Source organism: Acipenser ruthenus, chromosome 9 (genome assembly GCF_902713425.1).
Source record: "Acipenser ruthenus chromosome 9, fAciRut3.2 maternal haplotype, whole genome shotgun sequence".
NCBI lineage: Eukaryota > Metazoa > Chordata > Actinopteri > Acipenseriformes > Acipenseridae > Acipenser > Acipenser ruthenus.
The window spans coordinates 33115551-33137615 of record NC_081197.1 but is presented as its reverse complement, the minus strand read 5'-3'; the positions used below and the strand labels follow the sequence as shown (position 1 = coordinate 33137615).

The following is a 22065-nucleotide window of genomic DNA, read 5'->3' as shown; positions in this document are numbered from 1 at the left end:
GTTCTTTGATGCAGGCAGTCACAATGTCGAGCACTGCAAACCCATAAGTGAGTGATAGAATGCCCTACTTAGTTGCATTTTAGCTATTTCTATGTGTGTTAATCCTTTAACACTGCTGAGTATAGTTGCCCCTGATATTTAAAAGATGAATTAACGTGGTGTCCATACCTCAGTAAGTATATCACACTTGCTTTCTGTACTGTACTTTAAACACCTACAAATAGGTTTGTTATCACATGAATCTATTGGAAATATGGAAGTGCCTGCTGGCCTGTCCACATACATTTTTACGAATGTATAAACATTAGAATGTGATCATTTCATTACATGTGAAAAAACTCCAGATAAGATTGATAGGGTTATTTCAGTAACTCAGTGTCTTTTAAAGGGTTTAATTGTCTAAAAGCTGAAATATAATAGAGTCTTATTCAGATATCTTCATTCTTGGGGATGTAATGTATTACCAGTGCTTCCTTTATACATATCAAATCTTAGAGTTACATATTTAAGAAGGTCGACCCATGTTCAAAACAGCAGCTCAAAAGGTGCTGCCTGTAAAATGGGCTACATAGTGGCAAGCAGGTACTGTACCAAGGGGATGAGAAGTTTAAATCCCTGAAATTTTAACTTACATTAGGGAATGTAAACAATCAGGCATGAAAGTTTACCCTGCTCCCCTTCTTGGGAGATGCAAGGTAACCTGGATGAGCTCCTTCATTTGTACAGCTGTTGGTTCAGAATGGTGAATTGAAAGACTGCACTTTCAGCAGTTAGTTCTGTAGGGCTGGTGTAACCAACTGAGTTGAAGTGACAGCCTCACTTATCGAAATGAGGACATCAAATAATCTGATAAACATAGTTGCAAACATTGAAATAAACAAATGAACTAAACTCCAAAAAAAAGAAAAAATGGCCAGTAGACTTAATATACATTACACTATACATTCTAGTAGAACAAAAATTAAACTTAGTTTTTACATGTATGTTGGTAAAGATATAACATGGACATTTATAACCATTTGTCTAACTATATTACTACGTTTATTTCATTACTACTGTATTTCTTTTGATTGAAGTTATTATAAAACCATAACGATTTTTTTTTTTTTTTTTTTGTAGACCTACAGATAATTTACGACTTGTATCTTCCTCGACTATTAGTTATTAGGCCAAACCTGAACTTGTCAAACTGGCTTATGATTCATGAAACTATCACCAATTTCAGAAAAATGGGTGCTTATAATAGTACTGTATTAAATATAAAATGTTTAAACTTGTAATTTCATCATTCCACACGTTCTGCTTTGTAGGGAAGAAATGAATGGTGTCACTCGTATATGGGCGTAGATGAGAGGAGGAGGTGTCTTTATGACGTCGCCCATGGTAACAGTGAAATGTTTCATGTTCTTTCCCTGGAGACACTGACGGAGCGCAATCTGTGCAGTGGACAGACTTTGAAACAGAATAGAAGTTCCAGATTGTGGGCTTATGGTAGAAAGCCCTAAAAAAGTAAGTTGTCATTAATGCAGATAGTAGAATATTTACACCACATCCCCGGTAGATCGTTTTTTTTATTCCATTTTTTTTTGGTTCAACATTATTGAAACGCTAATATCAGGGAACTTATCAGAGACTGAGACAAATTCTTTCCTAACTCTTTCTAGAATTTCGGATAATGGTAAGTGACCATAAAACATGAGTCGCGATGCTGTTAATGTAACTATTTGTTTGTTGTTTGTTTTTGTTTGCATATTACTATCTTTGTTTTATTTGTTGTTACCTTATATATATATAGTTGTATGCAAAAGTTTGGGCACCCCTGGAAAAAATGTATGCTATGTATGTTACAATGAATCTTTCAGTGACCTCTACATGGTACAAAATTAAACATGACACCTTTCTGCAAATTTTAATACAAGATTACTATTTATTTACATTTATTACAGATTCAAAATAATAAACAAAAGTGAACATGGCGCGTGCAAAAGTTTGGGCACCCTGTCACTTAGTACTTGGTAACACCTCCTTAGGCAGATATAACTGCTTCCAAACGTTTCCTGTAGCCAGCTAAGAGTCTTTCTATTCTTGCCTTTGGAATTTTTTCCCACTCTTCCTTGCAGAACTCTTCCAGCTCAGAAAGATTCTTAGGTCTCCTTGCATGCACTGCATGTTTGAGATCGCCCCACAGATTTTCAATAATATTCAAGTCTGGGGACTGTGACGGCCATTCCAAAACCTTTCTCCTCCTTTCTTGTAAATATTTCATGGTTGATTTTGAGGTATGTTTTGGATTTTGTCTTGCTGAAATATCCAACCTCTTTTCAGCTTCAGTGTCCTGACTGACTTTAGAACATTAGCTTCTAGGATTTGTTGATATTTAGTTGAATCCATTCTTCCTTCCACCCGCACAATATTTCCAGTTCCACTGGCTGCCACACAACCCCAAAGCATAATAGAGCCACCCCCGTGCTTAACAGTTGGCAAGGTGTTCTTTTCTTGAAATGCTTCACCCTTTTTTCTCCATACGTACCTTCTTTGGTTGTGGCCAAACGGTTCAATTTTCGTTTCATCAGTCCAAAGCACATTGTTCCAAAAAGCTTCAGGCTTGTCAAGGTTTTCTTTTGCATACTTTAGACGATGACTTTTGTGATGAGGTCGTAGAAAAGGCTTCCTTCTGACAACTCTCCCATGCAGATCCTTGTTGTGTAAGGTACGCTGGACTGTGGACCTGTGAACAACTACTCCAGTGTCAGCTAAACTGTTCTGAAGGTCCTTTGCAGTGACCTGTGGGTTCTGTTGTGCAGATCTGACCAGTTTTCGGGCAAGTCTATGTGATATTTTTCTTGGTCTTCCAGATCTTGCCTTGACTTTAACCGTTCCATTTAACTTCCATTTCTTGACAATGTTTCTGACAGTTGAAATTGCTAGCTGGAAGCGTTGAGAGAGTTTTTTTATAGCCTTCTCCTGTTTTGTGAAAGTCAATTATCTTCATTTTCAAGTACTCAGATATCTGCTTAGAGGAGCCCATGGTTGTTGAAACCAGGCAGAACAACCATCACAGTCTGACAGATTAGAAGGTATGAAGTTATGAAGTTCAGCACTGGAATTGACTTCACCTGACTAATTGAAGCCCTAATGAGTAAATCAACCTTTCTGGGCCTTAGTAATCATCTTTTTAAGAAGTAATTAAGAATGATCCAAAAGGGTGCCCAAACCTTTGCACCCGCCATGTTCACTTTTGTTTATTATTTTGAATCTGTAATAAATGTAAATAAATAGTAATCCTGTATTAAAATTTGCAGAAAGGTGTCATGTTTAACTTTGTACCATGTAGAGGTCAGGTCAACTTCTGTTCCCGGAAAGTTTCATTGTAACATACATTTTTTCCAGGGGTGCCCAAACTTTTGCATACAACTGTGTATATATAAGGGGAAACATATTTGTTGTCAGTGCCTCAGAGTTTCATGCATTTAAACGAGGATTTTTTCCACTTATCTACACACCATACTCTATACTGTTAAGGGGAAAAAAGTTTTTATTGAGAAAAAAATTATATATTAAAAATACAAAACTGAAAGATCATAATTGGATAAGTCTCCACCCCCCTGGGTTAATACAGTTTGGCAGCAATTACATCTGTTAGTCTGTTGGGATAGGTCTCTACCAACTTTGCACACCTAGATTTGGCAATATTTGACCATTCTTTACAAAACTGTTCTAGCTGTCAAGTTCCTTGGAGAGCGTTGATGGACAGCAATCCTCAAGTCTGTGGCTGTGTAGGAGGCTGTGTGGTCCAGTGGTTAAAGAAAAGGGCTTGTAACCAAGAGGTCCCCGGTTCAAATCCCACCTCAGCCACTGACTCATTGTGTGACTCTGAGCATGTCACTTAACCTCCTTGTTCTCCGTCTTTCAGGTGAGATGTAATTGTAAGTGACTCTGCAGCTGATGCATAGTTCACACACCCTAGTCTCTGTAAGTCGCCTTGGATAAAGGCGTCTGCTAACAATCAAAGTCATGTCACACATTTTCGACTGGATTTAGGTCGGGGCTCTGACTGGGCCACTCAAGGACATTTACCTTTTTGTTCCTTAGCCACTCCAGTATAGCTTTGGCTGTGTGCTTTGGGTCGTTGTCATGCTGAAAGGTGAACTTCCTTCCCAGTATTAGCTTTCTTGCAGAGGGCAGCAGGTTTTCCTCAAGGACTTCTCTGTACTTTGCTCCATTCATTTTCCCTTCTATCCTGACAAGTGCTCTAGTCCCTGCCGATAAGAAACATCCCCATAACTGAGTGTTTTTATGCATACAAATGGGATTCAAGGTGGGCTTTCTTGAGTAATGGCTCCCTTCTTACCACCCTACCATACAGGCCAGATTTGTGGAGTGCTTGGGATATTGTTGTCACATGCACAGTTTGACCAGTCTTGGCCATAAAAGCCTGTAGCTCTTGCAAAGTTGCCATTGGCCTCTTGGTAGCCTCTCTGATGTCTCCATCTTGCTCGGTCATCCAGTTTGGAGGGATGGCCTGATCTAGGCAGGGTCTTGGTGGTGCCATACACCTTCCACTTCTTAATAATTGTCTTGACCGTGCTCCAAGGGATATTCAAGGCCTTTGATATTTTGTATACCCATCCCCTGATCTGTTCCTTTCAACAACTTTGTCCCGGAGTTCTTATGAAAGCGCCTTGGTGCTCATGGTTGAGTCTTTGCTTTGAAATGCACTACCCAGCAGAGGGAACCTACAGGAACTGCTGAATCTATCCTGAAATCATCTGAATCACTACAATTTAACACAGGTGGAGTCCACTTAACTTGGTGTGTGATTTTGAAGGCGATTGGTTTCACCTTTGCTAATTTAGGATTTGCTATTACAAGGGGGGATGGACACTTATCTAACCAAGCTATTTCAGTTTTTATTTTTAATTAATTTTCTACAAATTTCTAGAATATTTTTGTTAAGTTACCAGGCAGATCATCGACCCCCACCCCAATTCTCACAGTCATTTTTGAATAATTCATTTACACTATTATATTTTCAATAAGCAAGTAAAGATAAGTCTTTTATATTTCGGGTTCATTTGTGAATTTCACTTGTAGGGTGTATCAAGGCAGATCAATGATACATGGTTTATATATATATATATATATATATATATATATATATATATATATATATATATATATATATATATATATATATATATACAGTACTGTGCAAAAGTTTTAGGCAGGTGTGAAAAAAATGCTGTAAAGTAAGAATGCTTTCAAAAATAGACATGTTAATTGTTTATATTTATCAATTAACAAAATGCAAAGTGAGTGAACAGAAGAAAAATCTACATTAAATCAATATTTGGTGTGACCACCCTTTGCCTTCAAAACAGCATCAATTCTTCTAGGTACACTTGCACACAGTTTTTGAAGGAACTCGGCAGGTAGGTTGTCCCAAACATCTTGGAGAACTAACCACAGTTCTTCTGTGGATTTAGGCAGCCTCAGTTGCTTCTCTCTCTTCATGTAATCCCAGACAGACTCGATGATGTTGAGATCAGGGCTCTGTGGAGGCCATACCATCACTTCCAGGACTCCTTTTTCTTCTTTACGCTGAAGATAGTTCTTAATGACTTTCGCTGTATGTTTGGGGTCGTTGTCATGCTGCAGAATAAATTTGGGGCCCTGATGGTATTGCATGATGGATAAGTATCTGCATGTACTTCTCAGCATTGAGGAGACCATTTTTCTGCACCCCAGTTCCTGTGTTTTCGTGCATAGTTGAGTCACTTGGCCTTGTTTCCACGTCGGAGGTATGGCTTTTTGGCCGCAAGTCTTCCATGAAGGCCACTTCTGACCAGACTTCTCCGGACAGTAGATGGGTGTACCAGGGTCCCACTGTTTTCTGCCAATTCTGAGCTGATGGCACTGCTGGACATCTTCCGATTGCGAAGGGAAGTAAGCATGATGTGTCTTTCATCTGCTGCAGTAAGTTTCCTTGGCCGACCACTGCGTCTACGGTCCTCAACGTTGCCCGTTTCTTTGTGCTTCTTCAAAAGAGCTTGGACAGCACATCTGGAAACCCCTGTCTGCCTTGAAATTTCTGCCTGGGAGAGACCTTGCTGATGCAGTATAACTACTTTGTGTCTTGTTGCTGTGCTCAGTCTTGCCATGGTGTATGACTTTTGACAGTAAACTGTCTTCAGCAACCTCACCTTGTTAGCTGAGTTTGGCTGTTCCTCACCCAGTTTTATTCCTCCTACACAGCTGTTTCTGTTTCAGTTAATGATTGTGTTTCAACCTACATATTGAATTGATATAATATATTGGTATAATTGTTTAATCATACACCTGCCTATATGCCTACAAAATCCCTGACTGTGCAAGTGTACCTAGAAGAATTGATGCTGTTTTGAAGGCAAAGGGTGGTCACACCAAATATGGATTTGATTTAGATTTTTCTTCTGTTCACTCACTTTGCATTTAATTAATTGATAAATATAATCTATTAACATGTCTATTTTTGAAAGCATTCTTACTTTACAGCATTTTTTCACACCTGCCTAAAACTTTTGCACAGTAATGTATATATATATATATATATATATATATATATATATATATATATATACATTTACCTTTATTTATACAGTACAGTATTGTAGTTATTTCTGGAAAAAAATGTGTTTGCAATCTTCATGCAACATTCTGGCATGTTCAAAATATATTAATTTGCATTGTCATGGTATATACTTACTCATTGAAGTACAGGTGCATTTGTCTCAGATTATAACATTTATAAGAATGTGTATTTTCAAACAATACAAAACATACATTATTTCACATATTTATTTTCTCCAAATGTGGTAATATCATCATTTTCCCCTGTAAAAAAAATATTAGTGAGAAAAAAATATATACTGATATGTCCTAATCTATAATTAGCATTTTTTTTTTTTTTCCGATGTTGATAGCATCTGGACAAATGTGTCAGCATTTGTTGAACGTCAGATGTCCCTTCAGAAGGTAAGATTCAGTACAAAGACACATCATGAGGCACTTGTTCAGCTTTGATTAAACTATTCATGGTATTTATTATAGCAGCATGTGTATCACTTGCAGGGGGATTTATGTTATTGGTATACCTTATTGCTTTTACTAGTCAATGATAGAAGACTTTTTCTTATATGCCGTGACTTGCAGTGCACTGTATTACAAGCCAGTAATATAACCCAGAGAGCCCTGGGATGGGCTTTAGTCATGCAAACCTCTGGGAGTGAAGGATTTGTAAGGCACTGAGATGATTAGAACTTGTTTGGTCATAAATGTACCAAAAAAAAGCTAGATTATGTGAACCAGTTAGATATTTAAAGAGCTGGTGGTCAGGTATAAAAGCATTTATCTATTGTTTCAACAAGAATTTCAGGTGGTTATGTCTTTTCTGCACATTGATAATATTCCTGTACTATAAATTAAGAATTAGGAATATAGTTTATTACTGAACAATTGTTGGTCTTGGTTTGGGGTCCTGGTTATTTTTTTCCTCTGGTCTCTGTTTCAGGGTGTCAGTATTCCAGGACTGGGGACCTTTATTTTCTCACAGCAAAAGCTTGATGTGGGAAATGAAATCATTTTAATTTAGAGACCCATATTTCTAATTTCTGAAAAATGTGCACAAACTCATGGGCTAAAGCAAACCAAACTGTTCTCTGCAGGTAAGACCTCTTTGTAAAACAATGTTGGAGTGCTGGTGGCTCAGTGAATAACACATTAGGCAATGGGCATGTTTTTTATGACAAGCTTGACATTCACTTCCATTGGGATTCCTCAACTTGCTATCCTGCAATAACGGGACTGTTGTCTTCTCATACACATGAAACTCCCTCTAGTTCTCGTTTTTAAAGGAACCTGCACGTAATCAATTGTATACCATCCTCCAGGTCAAAATGTAAGTTCAGTATGATTTGTTGACGTCAAGGGTTCCATCGGAACTTGTCCTGGTAAACTGATTGAAAAACTGATCACAGTGCTCCTAATTTCTTCTAAATGTTGTGATCAAAAGGCTGCAATAATGAAGAATTACACAGTTAACTTGTTCTGTTATTAATAAAACTATATTACTGCATTACTTTATGTCTAGTTATGTTAGTTAGATGAGAGTATCAAGGACATATTTAGATTAATATGGAGAAACAGCAGTCGAGCCCCAATGCTGAGAGACCAACAGTCCTCCTGGATACAGACATGGTAGTAGTGGGGACTCTACACCCACTACACTACACCCTGTCCATCCCTGAAAATAAAGCTTTTTTAATGCCAAAGTGTTCCAAATAGTGTTGAGTTTCTTTTAAAATGAGTTTTTATTATTTTCTATAGAAGACACACAAAAAGGTGATGTGTTGACCCCCAGTGATCATCATATTCAGTAACAGCACACAAATACAGACTTTAGTAACACAATAGCACATACAAATATAAGAATGTAGTTCAACGCTGAGGTGCTTGGTTTGTGTTGCAGAGCCCCCCAGCGACAGACAGCTGCTCTCCAGGCAGACATTAACACCGGCGAGAGTGACTGGGATCAGTGTGCCTGATGATCTGGAGAGGAGCATAAAGAACACAGCCCAGCAGAGAGGTAAGCCCTGTGATAGACGTGGAAGCTGTTTTCAAAGCCTGATGGAGTCATTTAGATCAGGGCTTGATTTTATATAAAACATTTGGTAATACATTAAATAATTACTGTATTGTTAAACATAAAACAAAAAGTAAAAAATGAGACCCCCTGCTGCTTGCTGTTGCTTATGAGCTTTTTTAGGAACAACACTGTGCAGCTGTTTAGTTGAGAATGCAGGATGCTTGAATTAAAATAGACTAAATTAAATACAAAATGCTTGTGGCATAAACAGAATTGCTGATTTCAGGTCATATGGGTGATACTTGCTCTGTAATTGTAGGAATACCCGAGGCAGGTCACTCATTAGATGACTATTGTACATATTTGCCTGGAATCAGCTACCCCTAAACTGTACACAGACACGAGTCCTTGCTTTCCCTAGAGTGTAGTACAAACTAGGAATAAGTCCTATAACAATGATCTAAAACAAATCTATATTGCCTATTGAAATATTATTTTAGTCTATTGCTTGTTTTTGACCGTGCAGTAGTACTGTATTCTTAGGTACCCACTACCAGCATAGTGTTCTACAAGTGCGCCCCCATGTGTTATGGTATGGAAAGTAAACGGCCTTTCAGTTTGTCGAGTCAGTTGTTGGAAGTCAACATTCAAAATCCTGAGTTCAGGAATGCTTTTTAATAGCATTGAAGCTGACTGCTCAGTTTCTTTCCACTCAAAGCAAGATGATGCTGGGACAGTGCAGACAATCAGCAGATGCAATATAAAGCAATGAAGCAAAGGAAAGGGAATGGTAAAATCCTCATTTAACTGATAACTTTTTTTCTATCCCTGTCATCCCTAATAACACCAAAAAATATCCTTTACAGCATCTGCAGGGGGTATTAAAGTGATGCTCCTGCAAACAAAGCCACCACTGACAGGCAGTAGGCCGATCCGTTTTCTTGTGCTGCACATGGCAGGCAGGGAGAGAAAGTAACCCTCCAAGCATAAAGAGGTCTCGGCTGGGGCTCCTGTTACGCGTTCCAGATCAATGTTTAATGGTGTGGTAGGAAAGGTTCCACATGTTTCCAGTGGCTCCCTGAGCTTTACTCAACACTTGCTTTTGTTCTGTGGAAAGTGAGAGGAGAAAGTCATTAGGACTGATCCGCTCTCATTAAAGTTGTGAGCCACGGTGGGCAGCCATGACTATGTGAACTGCAGTCCATATAACATGCAACTTGCACTTGCCCTCCCTGCCATGCCCTCTTAATCTCAACCATGATGGAAACAGAGTCTTCATTGTTTCCCTGAATAATTCCAGTACATTAATTACCCCCCCCCCCCCCCCCCCATTGAAACGAGCAGTGAGCTCACCAGTCACTGCCTGTGCTGACAGGTATACCAAAGCAGCATTATCATGAAAACATACATTCTGAAACTAGTCGAAAATACAGTGACTGAAAAAGAATATGAACATTTTGCCAAGAGAATAGAAAGTATGATGGCCTTGGGATTCTTTTTACTGTAGCTGTACTGTTTGTCATCTGTTTCCAGTATGTTAAGTCAATTTAAAGTTTTGTATATAATGAAGTATTGCATCTATACAATTAACTACTGTACAAGCTTTCCTGTCTGTATAATGGATTTCATATCTGTTCCCTGCTTGGAAGCCAGTGGAAAGGTTTGTTTTACCTCTGCAGCAAAGAGGTTGCCCCCAGGTTTGAGAGCAGCTAGTATTTCCAGGTTAGTTGTTATCAGCTGGTGTGGGTCAGCCATGGCTGTGACATCATGGCATGGGATTATATCCCCACCGTCAACCACCATGCTACATTGGTGTATGATGGAAGCAAGCCTTTTATGAGTATTTAGGTATACCCTGGATAATCTACAGTGTCTAACATAGGCCCCATATTTGCACAGAAAAGCTTCATGTCCTTTCTGAAAAAAAAACATTAGATAATTAATACAGTGGAACAGAGGGTTACATTTAGGCATGAGGAGAATCAAGATTTGAATAAACACAGTTTATGTACAACAGCAGTTTTGAATAATTTGGCTTCTAACATCTGTTCAGTTTATACAAGCGCTGTATTGTATAATCAGAACATGAAGAGGCGTAATTGACAAGATGCCATTTATCAGCAGCAAAACTTTGCAGAGCAGGGCTTGTATCTCAGGGAGGGTGTCAGGCTTGGTTGGGGCTGTTTGCAGAGCAGGGCTTGTATCTCAGGGAGGGTGTCAGGCTTGGTTGGGGCTGTTTGCAGAGCAGGGCTTGTATCTCAGGGAGGGTGTCATGCTTGGTTGTGGCTGTTTGCAGAGCAGGGCTTGTATCTCAGGGAGGGTGTCAGGCTTGGTTTGGGCTGTGTGAAGCTGTCAGGGGGTACTTGGTTGGGGCTGTGTGAAGCTGTCAGGGGGTGCTTGGTTGGGGCTGTGTGAAGCTGTCAGGTGGTGCTTGGTTGGGGCTTTGTGAAGATGTCAGGGGGTGCTTGGTTGGGGCTTTGTGAAGATGTCAGAGGGTGCTTGGTTGGGGCTTTGTGAAGATGTCAGGGGGTGCTTGGTTGGGGCTTTGTGAAGATGTCAGGGGGTGCTTGGTTGGGGCTGTGTGAAGCTGTCAGGGGGTGCTTGGTTGGGGCTTTGTGAAGATGTCAGGGGGTGCTTGGTTGGGGCTGTGTGAAGCTGTCAGGTGGTGCTTGGTTGGGGCTTTGTGAAGATGTCAGGGGGTGCTTGGTTGGGGCTGTGTGAAGCTGTCAGGGGGTACTTGGTTGGGGCTGTGTGAAGCTGTCAGGTGGTGCTTGGTTGGGGCTTTGTGAAGATGTCAGGGGGTGCTTGGTTGGGGCTGTGTGAAGCTGTCAGGGGGTGCTGATTGGCTGCTCTTATGTTGTGCAGGAGCTGTGCTACCTGTGCGTGTAGAGAGCCCGGAGGAATGTGCCAGTGTACTTCCATGAGGAGAGGAAGCGCCAGCAAGAGGACGAAGAGAGAGTGCTGATGCAGTACCAGCAACTACAAGACCAGGCTTACCTAGATAAGAAACAGGAACAAGCATTCAACGTGATGTTTAGGGCCATATTGTGCCGTGTCAGTGCATATGTTTTAAAACCAAGTTTATTTTTAGTACTACTCTTACGTTTGATTGTTTAAAGTTATGGATGCATTACCTGTGATTCCTTTGAACTTAGTTACAATTGTCAGCTGCAGTGGACCTGTATTTGTATATGCTTCACAGATGTAAGACTCGATGGGTGCTTTCCCTGGACTGTGCAGTAGTGCTGGCTGATTGGGTGCTAAATTAAGGACTTGGATTTGCACTCAAATCCACTAGCCTATCCTCATTGCACATTTCTTTATTCTTCTCAGAATCACATGCTGGCTGCAAGAGAAAACAATAAGGAGAGTGCAGCCTACAACTTGGGAGTCTCTGAAGCGATCAAAGCCAGTAAAACTGCAAAATCCACATTCAGTGTAATGTCAAATGTTTTCACTCACAGTATTAGTTGACCAGTTGCATGTTTGTTGAGGATGAATCACCTGGATCCTTTAAGGCCCAACTTGACAAAGTTCGGCGACCAATCAGCTACTAGGAACCGGACGAGCTTAGATGGGCCAAATGGCCTCCTCTCGTTCATAAATTTTCTTATGTTCTTATATCACTAGGTATGTGATAAAAGTGTGCAGATGATTGAAAATGACAATAAACAAATACGTTACCTTTTTCTTCTGATGGCAATTTGTTTAAAGTTTCAAAGTCTGCTCTGTCTTTGACGGCTCTGTAAACGCCGCCTGTGCCCTGTGCCTAACAAGAGTTGCTATTTGATGCAGCGTGGTAGCTAGGCGATCATGGAATGTATAGCAGTCGAGTCTGAGTTATTATGGGGTGTCATGGCTGAAGCTTGCTTTGGTGGAGATTTGTTTAAAAAAAAAAAAAAAAAAACATTCAAATATATTTTAAATCAAAATATTTTTCAGCATAATAGAAACTTCCTCTTGAGCCGCTTGTAAGGCTGGAATAATGAGCAGTTTCAGAGAATTTGTCACATCTGTATGATTTGCCCTCAGACGTGTCTCGTTTCTACCTCCAGAGCTCCTACTTCTTTCCTAAGGGGCCCTGGATGCTGTGTTGCTTCCCCAAACAGGAGGAGTACAAGCAGAGCCTGTCCCTGCAAGTAGGGGCGAAAAAGGAGAAAGAGGCCAAGAGTAAACAAGACCAAGTGTTTCTGGATCGACTCGAACTAACACAGCTAGCTGAGAAGTGAAATGGATTTCTTTAGTACATGCTTCTTAAGTACATGTGGCTTGTTGGTCTAGGGGTATGATTCTCACTTAGGGTGTGAGAGGTCCCAGGTTCAAATCCCGCACGAGCCCTCTTTCTCTTTCTTATGTTCTTATTGAGATTCTGGGATTAATAAACTACTAACAACCAAACGAGCAAGATGGGCTGAATGGCCTCCTCTCGTTTGTAAACTTTCTTATGTTCTTATATGTAATGCAGATTACAGACAGTCAACATGGAGAGGACACAATTCTCTAGTTGTCAACAAAGGAATACAGAAAAGGGCGGCTCAGTGTAAGCTAAACATACACACACGTGCAAGCTCTGTCCTACCAATATGTTCGAGCCACACTTTACAGGGCTTCCATTCAAGTTATTTTTTGCAGGGGTAGCTATCAAACCTAAATTATTTTAAATATAACATAAAACAACACATCCTACGGTAGGAATCGGCAGAAACTCGGGTCAGTGAACAATAATAATCAATCTAATCAGGATTGTATAATAGTCATGTTACAATAATAGTGTAAATCCTGCATACATTGGGTTTGTTCATTTAATGATCATTGTTTACATTCAAATATAAGCTTCAGATCTTTTTTTTTTAACATCAAGAAAATAATGTATGAGAGGTTTCCATTTTTTAATAAAGCCTCCCAGCTTCCCTTTGTCATCCTGTAGTATTCATGTACAGTATATCAGGAGATTTGTTAGATTTCCAATACGTTTCTCATAACTAATTATGATATTGATGTGGCACTGAGGATGTGGGCAACCAGATGTGGTTAAACCAAGCAGAAAGAAATCTGGAATTTTTAATATTATTCTAGAGAATAATCTCAAGAAATGATTTTCCCCCAAACTGTTCTTATCTTGGGAACAATTACAAAAGGCATGAAAGAGTTTCAGAATTCAGTCATTCTGGACAATCTGGTGAAATGGAGGGGTGATACAGCTGTGTTCAGAGTGCACTCAATCTGGTGAAATGGAGGGGTGATACAGCTGTGTTCAGAGTGCACTCAATCTGGTGAAATGGAGGGGTGATACAGCTCTGTTCAGAGTGCACTCAATCTGGTGAAATGGAGGGGTGATACAGCTCTGTTCAGAGTGCACTCAATCTGGTGAAATGGAACGGTAATACAGCTCTGTTCAGAGTGCACTCAATCTGGTGAAATGGAGGGGTGATACAGCTCTGTTCAGAGTGCACTCAATCTGGTGAAATGGAGGGGTGATACAGCTCTGTTCAGAGTGCACTCAATCTGGTGAAATGGAACGGTAATACAGCTCTGTTCAGAGTGCACTCAATCTGGTGAAATGGAGGGGTGATACAGCACTGGGATGTGTTTCTGTGGTTTTACTACACCGTGTTGCACATTGCTATGTTGTGTTCTAAAAGTGTTTATTAGAAGGTGAAACACAGTAACATGTAAAGTCAATGAGGGAAAATGTGCTAAAACTTCCTTTGTTTTTTAACAAATAAAGAGTACCAGAGAAAATACACTCTCAAATTGATTAGCAAATTGATAAGAAGTGATGGCTATCCAGTTTGACTGTGGCTATCACAACTGTGGGCAAAATAAACTTTACCTTACCTTGGAAAAAACGGTATTCTGTGAAAAGTTCGCATTCCAAGGACATAGGGTACTGATCTTAAATAAGAATGAAATGAGCCCTTTTCTGGCCTTTTATATATTTTTACTGACAGGAATGCACTAAAAACACACATGCACGGCTAGATGTTTAATTTTCTTAACCTTGGTACACCAATTATAATATCTTAGTGGTGTATTTGGATCTGCAATTGTTTAGATGAATTGATCCGTTGTTCAACTGATTATGTGGCATTGTGTCAAATGGTCAACAGCTGGTTTACTGTTTTGTGTTGCATGTTTTGTAGAACAGGCACTCTGCTTAGCTCATTTTGCAATATGGAAATCATCAAATTAGTCATTGGGTTTGATAAGTTAGTGCACCAGATAAGTCCATGAAGTGTAGCTAAATGAAACCTTGACAGAAGAATACAGTGTGAATGGGGGACTCTAAGTCTCATAATCCAGTCACCCTCCAGTATTTATAGATGTTACACAGTGATGTGATATTGTTCAAGTATAATAATGTTTAGTTTTTTTGTAGGATGAGTGTAGCTAAACAGATAAACACAGGCTCTTTTTTAAGCAAAGCATATTTTAATAAAGTTAAAGTATTCAAGCAGCTTTTGTAGAGAGATGTTTCCTTCTTAACAATTCAAAGCGTACATCAAAACCAACAAATTAACCCTACATACTGGTTTTCTCTGGGAGGAGGATCCAGACAAAAGTAACAAAGACACATACAATGCAGCATCTCCTCAGGACAGAGGCTACTATCGTATACCTCTTTTCCACTGTACAACCGAGCCAAGCCAAGGCCATGCCAAGCCAGCCCCGATGTCAGCTGACGTCACACGCAATGAACGTGTCGAGTTGCATGTAGATGTGTTTGAGTCGAGAATGGTGGATCCAGAGGTAATGGTTGTGTTTTTCTTCATTTTCTTTCTTCATATATTACTGAATTACACTGAAAAATACTTCTCTTCTCCAATTAGCTGCATGCCATATTGTTAGTCTTCCTTGAGGGTACTGACTGACGCAACATAATGATACAAAATCATTAACCCTGCCCCTGGCCATACTCGGCTCTGAGCAGGATTCAGATGTGTTATGAGGCTCGGCTCAACAAATAGCCAGAGGAAAACCACCTGTATGTGAGGATGTGCCAGTGGAAAAGGGGTATGAGATGATGAGCAACGGAAGCACACAGTACAATCAAACAAAACTCACCCACTGCATTCAGAGCATTGCCATCAGATCCCAAACTATCAACCTGGAGTTACAAATACCTGATATACATCAAAAAACATTCAAATGTTTTACAGCTAGTGCAAGAGTGGAATAATCCTCAACCTTTTGGAATTTAGTTACCAAACTAAAGAATGATCCTTTAAGTTAGCTTTTAATTAACACTTTAAAAATATATTTTAAATGGACCCCATGTGTGTTCTAATAATGAACCAAAAAAACACGTGTTCCTACAATATGCTTCTGAAGAGGAATCCCCATGTCTTCTTACTACATACAAATACACGGCTTTGAGAAATTAAGTGATTATTAACGTCAAGGTACTATTACAATTGCTTGCTGTCAGAAAATGCAATTGAAAATGTATTTGAGGGTTAGCCTACTCTTGCACCCTTTGGATTTTTAAAAATGATGCTGTGCATTAGTTCTAAACAACACATGAACATACAGACATGCTCAAATTTGTTGGTACCAATACAGCTCATTGAAATAATACTTCATTCCTCCTGAAAAGTGATGAAATTAAAAGCTATTTTATCATGTATACTTGCATGCCTTTGGTATGTCATAGAATAAAGCAAAGAAGCTGTGAAAAGAGATGAATTATTGCTTATTCTACAAAGATATTCTAAAATGGCCTGGACACATTTATTGGTACCCCTTAGAAAAGATAATACATTATTGGATTATAGTGATATTTCAAACTAATTAGTTTCTTTAATTAGTATCACACATGTCTCCAATCTTGTAATCAGTCATTCAGCCTATTTAAATGGAGAAAAGTAGTCACTGTGCTGTTTGGTATCATTGTGTGCACCACACTGAACATGGACCAGAGAAAGCAAAGGAGAGAGTTGTCTGAGGAGATCAGAAAGAAAATAATAGACAAGCATGGTAAAGGTAAAGGCTACAAGACCATCTCCAAGCAGCTTGATGTTCCTGTGACAACAGTTGCAAATATTACTAAGAAGTTTAAGGTCCATGGAACTGTAGCCAACCTCCCTGGGCGCGGCCGCAAGAGAAAAATCGACCCCAGATTGAACAGAAGGATAGTGTGAATGGTAGAAAAAGAACCAAGGATAACTGCCAAAGAGATACAAGCTGAACTCCAAGGTGAAGGTACGTCAGTTTCTGATCGCACCATCCGTCGCTTTTTGAGCGAAAGTGGGCTCCATGGAAGAAGACCCAGGAGGACTCCAAATTTTGACAGAAAAACATAAAAAAGCCAGACTGGAATTTGCTAAAATGCATACTGACAAGCCACAATCCTTCTGGGAGAATGTCCTTTGGACAGATGAGTCATAACTGGAGCTTTTTGGCAAGTCACATCAGCTCTATGTTCACAGACGAAAAAATGAAGCTTTCAAAGAAAAGAACACCATACCTACAGTGAAACATGGAGGAGGCTTGGTTATGTTTTGGGGCTGCTTTGCTGCGCCTGGCATAGGGTGCCTTGAATCTGTGCAGGGCACAATGAAATCTCAAGACTATCAAGGCATTCTGGAGTGAAACGTACTGCCCAGTATCAGAAAGCTCTGTCTCAGTCGCAGGTCATGGGTCCTCCAACAGGATAATGACCCAAAACACACAGCTAAAAGCACCCAAGAATGGATAAGAACAAAACATTGGACTATTCTGAAATGCCCTTCTATGAGTCCAGATCTGAATCCTATCGAACATCTATGGAAAGAGCTGAAACTTGCAGTCTGGAGAAGGCACCCATCAAACCTGAGACAGCTGGAGCAGTTTGCTCAGGAAGAGTGGGTCAAACTACCTGTTAACAGGTGCAGAATTCTCATTGAGAGCTACAGAAAATGTTTGATTGCAGTGATTGCCTCTAAAGGTTGTGCAACAAAATATTAGGTTAGCGGTCCCATCATTTCTGTCCATGCCATTTTCATTTGTTTTATTATTTACAATATTATGTTGAATAAAAAATCAAAAGCAAAGTCTGATTTCTATTAAATATGGAATAAACAATGGCGGATGCCAATTACTTTTGTCAGTTTCAAGTTATTTCGGAGAAAATTGTGCATTCTTCGTTTTTTGTGGAGGGGTACCAACAAATTTGAGCACGTCTGTATCCCTGACTGAATCAGTTAATAACTTCATCATGCCTATGACTTCCTCATTGTTCACTTATATACAGTACACATTCATAGCTTATCTAAACTCAAACCACAACAGTTGAGTATGTAAATGCAACTGTAACTATATACATATAACTCTACAGAAGGATGACTCTGGGACAACTAAATAGTTTCAATGTCTTCCTATACTATATAACAGTCCACAGTTATTTAGTTATCTTTCTTAGAGGTCTGGTGTGTTGAAATCAGTTTGTTAACTGCTCTACTGCAAGTGTAAAAAAAACAAAAAACTAAGAACATTATGGTTTAAATACTGGCCTCTTGCACACATGCTCGTAGGGCTACGCTATAAAACCTATAGTACTGAATGCTGAACCTGCATAACACATTTGCCTGTTATATGTATATACAGTACACAGGACAATAAAGAAACTTCATTCCAGTAACTATTAAGTTGATAAGGAAGGCCCAATAACATTCCCATAGATTGCACGGTTAATATTTGATCTACATTGCATTGCTTTACTTTTTTCATTCTGTTTCAAAAGACATGCAATTAGAAGCGAGAACATACTGTACATGTGCTTTTAAATGCAGGTGTTGAAGGTACCTGAGGATATGGGGTGGGGGGCTGGAAAGCTGGGGGGGGGGGGGGTACAAAGGCAACTGCAGTTCATATAGCTCATTCATGACAACAGTAAACATGTTTCAACACTGTGCTTGCTTAATGTACAATTTGTTTCCCACTGAAACAGACTGCATGCCATTACACAGTCATTACATTGCTGTAAACCCTTTCCCAATTGTATATATTGAATACAAATCTTTTTTTTCTTTTAAACCCTTTCTCTTTTAAGAAACTATAATAAAAGTAAAACAACAACAAAACATCAAAAACGTTAAGGGGCCATATTCTGGGGGTTGAGATCAAACTGAAGCACTCAAACAATATTGATTTGAGGTTTATATAAAACATGAACTATAAGTAGCATGATCAAAACACTATTTACAATGTTTAAAATATAACTAATTCCAAAACTAGCGTTATTTTTGGATTCCTGATTCAAAAGATAAAATACCTGTCATTTCAAGTTTACTCACTCAAGTTTAAGTTATTTAGGCCAGTTTGAAATCTTGTCAGCATGTGTTCACAGGTTGCTATCTGGTAACATTAACAGATGTTGAGAAGGAGAATGGGGTTTAAAAGTACATAGGATGGAGAAGCAGATTAATTGTTTCTGTGATGCTTAAAAAGAATATTCTGGGTGGTGGTGTTGTTTTTTATTTGTTTTGTTTTCTCCCCCAAAACAATTATACTTTTCACTCTTGGTTCATTATTAAGAAAATGTTCCAGATGTCAACAACCCTGTGTCACAGTACTGCTGTTTCCATAGCAACCAGCATCATGCCCGATTCCTTGGTTGCTTTGGCAGCTGCTTCTTTTAACCCTATTTGACTGCTTACTACTTGTGGAGAACCCAAACACAGAATAACCAGGGTTCTGTTGACATTTGTAATGATTCAAAAAGTAATCTGCTTTTACCCAAACTCACGCCTGCTGTGGGTAACCATTCACCAAAACAGGACAGAAATCTATATATAAAAAACACTGATTAAATGATTCACTGAAAAGTACAATTACTAAAATACTTTTATTATTTTCTAAGTACCTCTTTGAATAAACCTTTTTATTCCTGAATTTCAAACTAATCATCTGTCTCAAAGTGCTAACAATTGGTAAGAGATCATAGGCCTTAGGGGTAGTATGAGGCCCTGGGCTACTGGCCAATCAGATTTAAACATCTTGCACTTTCATGGCATGGTCTGGCCAGCTGTAGCTATCCAGGGTGAAGGAGTCGTAGTCGGGGCTGTAGATATGAGAGCGGATGAAGGCCTCTTTGTCCTCAGGCTCTGGGTACACAGATGCTATACCATTCCTGTAGGCATAATTAACAACCTGGGGAGCAAGAGAAGGCAGGAGTTATTTTCTGATCAATGGATTGATTAGTTAAAACGCTGATTTATAAATTTACTGCGTTCAGATTTTGACACAGCAGGGATTTAGAGGGTATATAAAGTCCCTCTATGCAAGGCAATGCAAAAACATGTTGCAGAAATACATTTTAGCATTAAGGTGGCCACAGCCCCCATTCATAGATGAAGTGAAAGACATCATACAAACAAATAAGACAAAAAAACTGTGCCTACCTTGACAGCTATTTTGAAGGACACCTCTCTGATGGTGCTCAGAGGGGGGTACAGTCTTCCTTCAGCAAGGTGTTGCTCTGTCACTTCCTGAGCAATAGCCTGGATCAGGAGAGAGAAGACATGCTGGGTCTTCTAATGCAATGTCAAGTCCACTGTTCCGATAATAGAAGTTACTATACAGTGTTGAGCTGCATCATTCTCATCACGTGCTTCTTTCCTATCGGAGTATTTTAGTTTTCGGAGGTAAAGCTTATCAGAGATGCTGTAAATGTAGACAGTATTTGAGTCCCCCCCCCCCCCCCCCCCTCAACATGTTTTATTTAAAAAAAATACATACATAAATAAATAATATAGGAGCGCAGTACAGGGCATGAATATACAAAAAAAAAAAAAAAAAAAAAACACAGCACACATACATATACAAAAAACAGCACATAGCATAAAGTATCAGTGTCAAAACATTTGACAATACATTCTCCCAATTGAATTAGCACAACAAATAAGAATGTTTTTAGTTTCTTCCTAAAAGGGAGAATTTCAGCGGTAAAGGCGGAGTTCTACAGGCAGAGCATTCCAAATCTGTGGACCAAGGACCGAAAAAGCACAAGCTCCAGAACGTTTTTGTTTAAAACGTGGCTGACACAGGGACATGGTGTGTGAGGACCTCAGACTCCTAATAGGATTATAAACCTGCAATTTCTGTCAGATAGTGAGGAAGTTGCTGATAAAGTGCTTTGTGAATTAAGCACAGTAATCTGAATTGTGCACGAAGCTCAATTGGGAGCCAGTGTAAATCCAGTAGAATTTGGGAAATTGGATCCCAACGGGATCGACCAATCAAGAGTCGAGCTGAGGCATTCTGAATGCCCTGGAGCAGTCTGGCTCGACACCGAGGCAGACCCACATACAGGGCATTGCCATAGTCGAGACGAGATGTTACGAGGGCATTCAGAACAGAAGCACAGTCTCTGTCAGAGTGAAATGGAAATCTTTTTGATTGTCCGTAGATGGAACATGCAAGTTTTTACCACTTGTTTTATCTGAGGCAGAAATGACAGAGAATTGTCCAACACTAGACTAGACTCTTAGTACTATTCACTATAAGGGAAAAGTTCCATTGACAGTTAACGACGATGCCATATGCCTCAGATCATCAAGTTTACCCTCTGACCCAACCAGCAAGTATTCTGTTTTGTCAAGTTTCAACCAATTGCCAGACATCCAGCTATTAATATCAGACAGACAAGCGGACAGAGTATTAAAGTCCTGCTCATCCCGAATTTCAAGATATAGCAGAGTATCATCAGCATACTGGTGGAAAGAAAGGCCATGCGCCCTGATCAGCTCCCCCAGTGGCTTAACATAGATGTTAAACAGTAGGGGAGATAGTACGGAACCCTGTGGGACTCCACACGTGACTGGCCTAGCTGAAGAGGAATAGGGACCCATTGTTATTTTTTGGGAGCGATCATTCAGAAACGACCTGATCCAGTCCAGTGCAGTCCTGCAGATGCTCATATCCTGCTTCACCCTCTACAATAAAAGACCGTGGCCTAGTGTGTCAAAGGCCGCCGGAGGTCTAGCAGGATTAAAATGGCCAAACCCCCTTTACCTAGCACACTACGTAACTCATCAACAACACACAAGGTAGCTGTCTCAGTACTATGGAAGGGTCGGAATCCATACTGATTAATGTCAAGGAGTCCACAGGATGTTCTTGCAGCTGCTGAGCAGCGTGTTTTTCAATGAGTTTGCCTAAAAATGGAAGATTTGATATGGGTTGATAATTATTAAACACATTATGGTCCAGATTAGCTTTCTTTAACAATAGGGAAACCGATGCAAGTTTCAAGTTCTGAGGGAAGGAGCCCTGAGAAAATGACTGATTAATGATTTTTTGCAGAATAGGCCCAAGAATTGAACAGCTCTGTTTGACCAGTACTGAAGGACATCGCTGTCATAGAAAGTAGGCTTCATCTTACTAAGGTTTGCTGTGAGCGCAGACAAAGCAACTTGTCTGAACTCGTGCAGAGTGAGACTGTGGAGCTCTCTCCTGAAAAC

General features: G+C 39.7%; 1 protein-coding gene and 1 long non-coding RNA gene across 6 annotated transcripts in view; one reads left to right on the top strand and one right to left on the bottom strand.

Annotated features, from left to right (window-relative positions):
• Nucleotides 1–1171: 1171 nt before the first annotated feature.
• LOC117405936 (uncharacterized) lies at nt 1172–13406 on the top strand. Of its 3 annotated transcripts, XR_009329477.1 has the most exons (6): nt 1172–1678; nt 6963–7014; nt 7550–7703; nt 8507–8623; nt 11489–12061; nt 12679–13406. It is a non-coding gene; the product is annotated as an uncharacterized LOC117405936 (long non-coding RNA). The 3 variants fall into 3 exon arrangements; XR_009329476.1 differs by lacking the exon at nt 12679–13406 and having other exon boundaries at nt 1172–1509; nt 11489–12390; XR_009329475.1 differs by lacking the exon at nt 12679–13406 and having other exon boundaries at nt 11489–12390.
• A 1629-nt stretch (nt 13407–15035) lies between these two features.
• Nucleotides 15036–22065, bottom strand: part of LOC117405935 (NADP-dependent malic enzyme, mitochondrial-like) — a 67580-nt gene continuing 60550 nt past the window's right edge. For all 3 annotated transcript variants that reach the window (XM_034009474.3, XM_034009472.3, XM_034009473.3), the window contains exons 14-15: nt 20005–20103; nt 15036–19753 (exon numbers count right to left, since the gene is read on the bottom strand). In XM_034009474.3, the coding sequence (XP_033865365.2) occupies nt 19592–19753; nt 20005–20103 (261 nt within the window). In that variant the 3' untranslated portion in view covers nt 15036–19591. The remainder of the gene's footprint in view (nt 19754–20004; nt 20104–22065) is intronic.